This window comes from Hakea prostrata, chromosome 1 (assembly GCF_041222555.1).
Source record: "Hakea prostrata isolate BN-2017 chromosome 1, UWA_Hpros_2, whole genome shotgun sequence".
NCBI lineage: Eukaryota > Viridiplantae > Streptophyta > Magnoliopsida > Proteales > Proteaceae > Hakea > Hakea prostrata.
Genome location: NC_142600.1, coordinates 79,719,954 through 79,727,776, shown reverse-complemented (window position 1 = coordinate 79,727,776; position 7,823 = coordinate 79,719,954). Strand labels below are relative to the sequence as shown.

Below are 7,823 nucleotides of genomic sequence, written 5' to 3'. Positions count from 1 at the left end.
GAATGTATGGTTTATTCATAAAATATGGAATGGTGTTACTCCAAAATCTGTTTGCGTGCTACTTGGTCCACTGCTACCGAACTAGATTCCTATGGATCAAAAAGATGTGAGAGTGGGCCACTTTTGGGGACAGGAAGTCATCTCCAATGATTAAATAAGACTCCAGAGAATGCAGATCCTCGTATTGAGGAGTTAATGTTCCAAGATGGAATGTTTTCTTTGGAACTTGCAGGATAATTAATACCAGAGTTATTATAACTGGGCTTACTTATCTCTTCCGAATGTTTTGCTTATATATCAACTCCATACTTTTGTTATTGTGAAGTAAATTTTGATTCGTAGGATCTCTTCCATTGGGATGAAGGGTTAAGATTGATGGTGGCAGATAATTTAATCACCAAGTTAAGAACTCAATCTTCCTAGAGAAGCTTTGAGCCTGTTGCACCTTCTCCCAAATTGATTAGTTCAGATTCACGTGGGCTCAGATGTGACATCTATCCCTTTAATCTCTAGATAAATCGTAAGAGAACAACACTCTAAAAGATATGAACAAATGGGAGGCTTCCTGATGGGCACAGAGCATTTAATGCACTTTAAAGCATTTAATGTTGAACTTAATGCACTGACTAATGTTTGGATAAAGATGAGCCGAATCTCTTGCAGTGTTACTTTTGCGGAGAAGTGACATTCTGAACGCCACATAAAGTCTATGCCGAGAAGTCTCAATGCCACGTGGCATTCACTGAGGGACGTTCCTCAAGGCCAACATTACTTTGATAAGTGGCTTACCAAAAAGCGCTTGGGCAATTCTTCAAACCGGATCTATGCAAATGTCCTCAACCGAACAAACGGTTATTTGATCATCCTAGTGGATTTTTTCGGGAGAATCCTCACATCACTTTTATTTATTTTTCATATTGAAATAGCCTCTTGCGAAACATGGTTGAAGCTATATGAATATTTTACCACATTTGCACCCAAGTATCCATGGATTTAAAATTTCAAGTCGGGTGGAGTATTCCTACTAAAAACTGGTGCATCCTTAGTACAATTATAATATAGCCAATCAAGGTCATGGAAGAAGAGATTGAACAACTTTGAATGGTACCATAGCAATTGTGAATAAATTGACACATAATCATATCATCACACTACCATATAGAATTACAAACTGAAGTTGTCGTGTATTATTTTCACTAAATCAAATTACTCCTATTCATTTTTCTTTTTTTGGTAACACTATTCATTCTCAATAGTATCATCTTGTAGAGAACACTAGAAGATTTAGATATCTTCATTAGTTGACAAAAATACCCGTACTTGTCCACCATTTTATTTCTATATTATTTCTTAAAAAAATTACAACTTCTTGAAAACAAAATCCTACAAATCTAGAAAAATTATGACTCCTTTGGCTATTTTATGTATCAATTATCATTCTTAATTATGAGAATTTTTTTTTTGGTTACAGATGAGAAATTTTTATTATTTTAAATTGTTTGACACTTATTGTCAGTTTTGTTTTTATTTAAAATAATATAAAAGCCTTCAAAATCCATAATAGACTTTTTGTCTATTATGGATTATGGTGAGAATTTCATTCTCTTCATTTATGCAGAGATTTACTTAAAATATTATAATTAGGATGAGGGTAAAATAGTCAATACATATTCATTTATAAAAAATCATTTTTTTCTCTTTTCTCACTTGTTCACTATTATTTTCTAACAATTTTTTTATTTCGACATACTAAAACTTATTTTTTATTCTATAATTTCTTTTTGACAAAATTCACCAAATCATTTTTCATTCTTGACTAATAATGAATTTTTGTACTTTTTTCTTTTAAATAGACATAATAGAGAGAATTGATACCAAAAATAGCCTTGAGAACTCAAGAGTTTTTGTTTCAAGAAATACCAAAAAGCAATTATAAATGTTTCTGATGCATAAATATATTTTTTTAGGTGTTTGATAAAACTAGCTTTTATAGTAGAAACAATATCTGTATGTATTTGATTAAATTTGTTTATGTGAACAAAATTGGATATTATAATATAATTTATAAAATTTGTCATTATTATATTTAGAGTGCCAAAATCTATAAATAGCTCTTAAAATTGTCTCACTTGATAATTCCAATTTGCACTCAATTTACTTCAAAAATTAGTTGTTGCGTCAAAAGTATTGTTTGAAACAAAAACTTTTCATAAATTTCAATTTATGTTGCAAAAATCATGCGAGGCAAAACGGATTTATCAAACGGTTTTTTGATGAATTATCACAAAGGTCATAAGTTTTGGTATACTCCTTCACTAAACCAAGTTACCTTATTTTAAGAGGAATTTCTTACTAGATCTACATTTTTCATTATAAGGCTAAAATACCCCTCTTCCCCCAAACAAATGTCTTTTGATACTATTCCTAAAATTACAATGTTTGAACATATCAAAAGTCGAACCATGCCCCCTTTAGAATTTATTTTTTTTGGTTATGTTTCTCTTGAATTTTTTTTTATATATTAATTTCCTTCATTTTTCTAGTTTTTTATCTTCTCAAATGCAAAATATCACTATTTGGCCACCTCAATATTGAAAATAATTTTAAAAAGTAAAGTAATGGGGTGTCATCTCTAGAGAAAAACTAATTCCTCCATCCATATTTATTCTCCCTTTTCTTCTCTCTCACATATTTTCAAAATGTTATTTATTTTTCTAACTAACTCCTTAAACCCTGTTTATTCTCTCATATCTCCTCTGTCCTCTTTTCTTCTTATTTATTCCCTTTTGTTTACTTCTTCTTTTTTATTTTTCTTTTATATAAGCGTGGGTTAAGGAAAATTTTGGAAAAAATCATCTCCACAATTAGTTACTCTTTCTCTTTCTCAATTTATTTATTGTTTCTGTTTTTCTCATTTTTTTATTATTATTTATTTGATTTTATATTATTTGTTTATTTTTTTCTTCAACAATTTTTGTTATTTGGATTTTATATTGTAAATAAAATGTTTATAGTTACCATTTGTTTGCATCTGACTTTTTATGGTTGAAGTCATTTTTTTTTTTGTACCGAAGCTCTAATTTACCTATATCTTGTTGGAAAAAAAATGTCATTATTAATAATTTACCTATTTTTGTCAAATATGTGTGGCTCCCACAAAATATGTGGGTCTATTACTTAATATAATAAAATAATTCATAGGTGAGACCTCCAATGAGTCTTATTAAGGCCCACACAATACGTGTGATGAAAAAACGTTGGCGTTTCCCCAATCTATACTTTCATTATTCGGGCCTAATATTGAATCCTGGTTCCGCCCCTGCAACCATGTAGGTTGGAATGTTTCCTCCTTATGTGGCGTAGAGGACAAGAGTCTAACCCATGAGGCATTTGATCAAAAAGAAGAAAGAAGAAGGTATTGGTTATTTAGTTGAGCAATCTCGCAATTTCATTTGTATTTATTAACAACAAAAAAAAACTTAATTTGTATTTTGAGAAACAAATCGGTTGAAAAGCCATAGTCTCACACAAGTCACAACGTCTGAGAAGCGAGTGATTCGGTTCGAAAAAAATATCCGAGCTCTGCTGACCCGAATAAGAATAAGCAGCATTGACCCATGGGTTTCTGGGTCCGCCCCATAAACCGTTCTCCTCAACCCTAGATTGTGTTGCTCACCGTTGGATTTATTGAGAGACTTGAGATTCCTATTCGGAATTCACAGGTCCTAGGGTTTTAAATTCTCGCCTCTCTTTCTACATTGCCTTCTCTTTCTCTGCGGCTCTGCAGACACTTTGTAAGTCTCTAAACCCTAAACCGACTCTTCGTTGTCTCTCATTGAATATCTCCACGGGAGATTTCAGGGTACCGTACTGATCTCTTTTGATTCATTTTATGCAATCGTTACTAGTTTTATTCCGGTAGCTGTGTAAAATCTTTGCTATTTCTGATTCATATACACTCACATCTTTTTCCTTTTCCTTTCTGAAATAGGTCTTTATCATTAGTTGTAGAAGAAAGAAAAGCAATCAACAATGAGGTAAGATTTCTGATTCAACTTCATTTTGATTCTAGTTTGTTTTTCTTGACAGTTTTTTTGGTAACCTGAGTCGAGTATTCTATGAGATTTGCTTAGTTTATTGTTCAGTTTTGCATCTCTTCGCGTTGTTTAGATCATTTTAGAATGACTAACTGTATGCACCCGATAATCTTTTCTTTTATCATTTCTTTGTTTAACGTTGTTATGATGATTTCCTGGTAAATTTTTAAGTTCATTAGTGCATCTCCTGATGCTACAATAACTTCTCCACCTAGATTAGATCTGCGTCATGATTTTGTTGATTTCGCCTATGATTTTGAAATCCGATCCCCTTCCGAGACTGCAGTGAATATAAGGGTTTTTGTTTCTCAAATTTGTGGACATAAAATCTTGAATAAGGATTGCTTTAGGGTTTACTCCGATGGGATAGAAATATTGCAAAATAGATGCTGAAGGGGATATTGCTTTTCGCATTGATTTTTGTTTTCATGACTTTCCTCAATGCATTTTATTCATTTCACTGGAGTGGAAAAAAATGAGATAGCATTGCCAATCCATCCTTACTCCTTGGTTGGTCCCCTTGTTCATGTCCATACTTGCAGTAAGCTTCAGAGTGATGTTCTGAGGGAGGCCATCGGCCAGGTCATGGCCGCTGTCAAGGAAAAGAACCGAAAGTTTACAGAGACAATAGAGCTTCAAATTGGTCTGAAGAACTATGACCCACAGAAAGATAAGCGTTTCAGTGGTTCTGTGAAATTGCCTCACATCCCTCGCCCCAAAATGAAGGTTTGCATGCTTGGAGATGCTCAGCATGTTGAGGAGGTGTGATGTTAAACTAAATGTTATTTGGGTAGCTGTGAGCATCTATTCCCCCTCCCTGTTTATTCCTCTTTAAACTGTAGGCGGAAAGGATTGGATTGGAGTCCATGGACGTTGAGGCTTTGAAAAAAATGAACAAGAACAAGAAGCTGGTGAAGAAACTAGCTAAGAAGTACCATGCTTTTCTTGCGTCAGAGGCAATTATTAAGCAGATTCCTAGGCTTCTTGGTCCAGGTCTTAACAAGGCTGGTAAGTTTCCAACTCTGGTTTCCCATCAAGAGTCTCTTGAGTCAAAGGTGAATGAGACCAAGGCCATGGTTAAGTTCCAGCTTAAGAAAGTTCTTTGCATGGGGGTTGCTGTGGGTAACTGTGGCATGGAAGAGAAGCAGATCTTCCAAAATGTGCAGCTCAGTGTCAATTTTCTGGTCTCCCTTTTGAAGAAGAATTGGCAAAACGTGAGTACCCTTGTCATCCCAGTTTCTTTTAACTGTTTGGTATAATACCCTTGTGTTTCTTTTTCGTGTTCTCATCCGTTTGACCTGAACCAGGTACGCTGCTTATACCTGAAGAGTACCATGGGAAAGCCCAACAGAATATTCTGAATCACATTGCCCTTTTTGTTTGGAGACTTGGGATGGTGATAATGGTTGCACCAAAGCTTTAATGGCATTTCTTTTCTTGGCATAAGAGCGCACTAGGTTTTCTCATTGAGGATTCATTTTATTCCCGTGATTTTACTTTTTCCTTATGAAGAGCGTATTTTGTTTCATTAGAAATTCTATCCAAAGCAGGGTTTTTTTTTTTTTTTTTTTTTTTTTTTTTTTTAATTTAAGTGATTTTGGTTCTGTTAATGTTCTTATTGTGGAATCATGTATTGTTAGCTCGGGATCATTAGATGCTGATTTCGATATACGTTTTTATCCAATTCTGATATGTCAGCCAATTGCCTTAGATGGGTATGCTCACAAGTCTGTGTGATGGAGCAAATCTACACTCCGTATGGAGTGTCACAATTTTAGATAGAGCAAATTGTACTGGCACCCCAAAATGGAGGTTTTAAAGCACGACATCCCTGCTTTATGTTACTCATATTTTAAACGGCTACAATTGTCACTGAGTAATTCAATTGTCATTCAGTAATTATTTCAGCTAATTCTAGGTTTTATTGGCAATGGTCACCCTTATAGCCCTAAGTATGGTTTTTTCCATTTTTAGGAGATTCGATTGGAATCAAGCTCTTTTTTTTTTTTTTTGGCAATCAAGCTTTCATTAAGAAACAGGGCTGGGGATGGAGACTGAGCATAAATTCAGTAACCACTCAAAGGAACATGGCCAATAACTCGGGCCCTGAACCGAGTAGGCCTTTCGTGCTAGCTGATGCGCAACATTGTTGGATCTTCTAGGAACATAAATAGGCTTGAAGCCTAGGAATCTACTACCTCTTACTTTCTCTTTGGAATGGTTTGGCTTTTGATGGTAGTTTACCAATTGTGACAATTACACAATGGCAGAGGTTGACAAAGGATGTCAATGCCAATAGAGGTTGACAAAGGATGTCAATGCCAATAAGAATATGAAGGAACTTTCTCTGTTTCTTCTTATTGTGTATGTTATCATGCACCAGTGTGCCATGGTTGAAGACATTTATATTGATGTTTCTCCAACCAAATTGTGGAAATAGACGAATTCAATCCATTCCGTCCTTCACTGTAACAGTCTGAAAAATCACAAACGAATGAAACAAAATGAAGGGATTAGGACGTTATGATCTATTGTCAAATTCAACTATGCTTTGATAGTTCTTATCTTTTATGTATTCCGGCTGATTGAAGTTAAGATTTCATTAGGTTTAGTAGGGAAAAAAAATTCAATTAAAAAAGTCAACATGTAGAATTTGAGGGAATATTTTTTTGTTGCATGACACCTGTAATATACTAAATAGAGGGTACAAACTAAAGGCTGATTCTAAGTGAAAAACCCAACTTTCACGATCCGTTTAGTCTATCAATCCATTTAATATCTTTGTTTCCTTCTTGTCAGTTGAGTTCTTCTGTAACTTGGATGAGTTGCCGTCTTTGTTCTCAAGATAAAATTGTTCTGGACAGCAACAGAGTCTTCTACCCCATAACATGTAATGATCAATCACCAAATAAACAGAAGGGTAAGCGAAAGAATAGCCCTTACTAGCAGGAGAGAAGACCATTAATGCAACCTCGGCTCTACACAAGATACTAAGTTCGGTTGCCTTGTTGAATAACCCATTCTGTCTTTTTGAGAATAACCTCCGTCTTGATTCTGCTTGATATCAATCTTTTGCCTTCCCTTTCCCTTTCCCTTTTATACTCTTCTTCCCACCATAACGATCGTACGGAATTACACAATGATAATGGAATGGAAACTTGAACGAGCACTCTCGAAAAGGAAAACTGGAAATCCCAATGCAATGCTTGATTGTTTGATTTCCTCACCTCAAAACTCTTCAACTATAAATCTCGAAAGAAGTGTTGGAGTTCCAACTCGAAAATCCATTTGAAAGACTTTCTATTAGATGAGGACGAAGGGTTTTTTTTTTTCGAAGGAGTTGAAGTCTTTGAACGGACATTTATAGGCTAAAAGATCATGAAAGTGGGGTTTTTCACTTTAAGAGTCAGTTTTTAATTTGTACCTCTATTTAGTATTTTGCAACTGTCATGAACGTTCTTTTCCCGTGTATTACCTACGAAACACAAATTTTCATATACAGAGAGAATTTGAAAAATTAGAGTAATTTGTACAGATGAAAACTTGCACGTCTCATATTTGAAGGGAAAAAAATACCAAATCACGATGCTAAGCCGGTAACAGATCTAGATAGTTTTTACCAAAAAAAAAAACAGATCTAGATAGTACTTTCACAAAAGTAAGAAAAATTAGGATAATTTTCAGATTTGGTCATAGACATTTTTAATCTTAAAAAAAATGAGTTTC

The 7,823-nt window shown here is 34.2% G+C and overlaps 1 protein-coding gene across 2 annotated transcripts; it reads left to right on the top strand.

Annotated features, from left to right (window-relative positions):
- Window positions 1–3,733: 3,733 nt before the first annotated feature.
- Window positions 3,734–5,986, top strand: LOC149030363 (large ribosomal subunit protein uL1-like). Of its 2 annotated transcripts, none has more exons than XM_089142657.1 (5): window positions 3,734–3,794; window positions 3,992–4,037; window positions 4,640–4,859; window positions 4,940–5,311; window positions 5,405–5,986. In XM_089142657.1, exons 2-5 carry the CDS (start codon window positions 4,033–4,035, stop codon window positions 5,456–5,458), a joined length of 651 nt encoding a protein of 216 aa, XP_088998783.1. In that variant the 5' UTR covers window positions 3,734–3,794; window positions 3,992–4,032; the 3' UTR covers window positions 5,459–5,986. The 2 variants fall into 2 exon arrangements, with proteins under 2 accessions (XP_088998783.1, XP_088998784.1); XM_089142658.1 differs by having other exon boundaries at window positions 3,761–3,862.
- The last annotated feature ends 1,837 nt before the right edge of the window (window positions 5,987–7,823 follow it).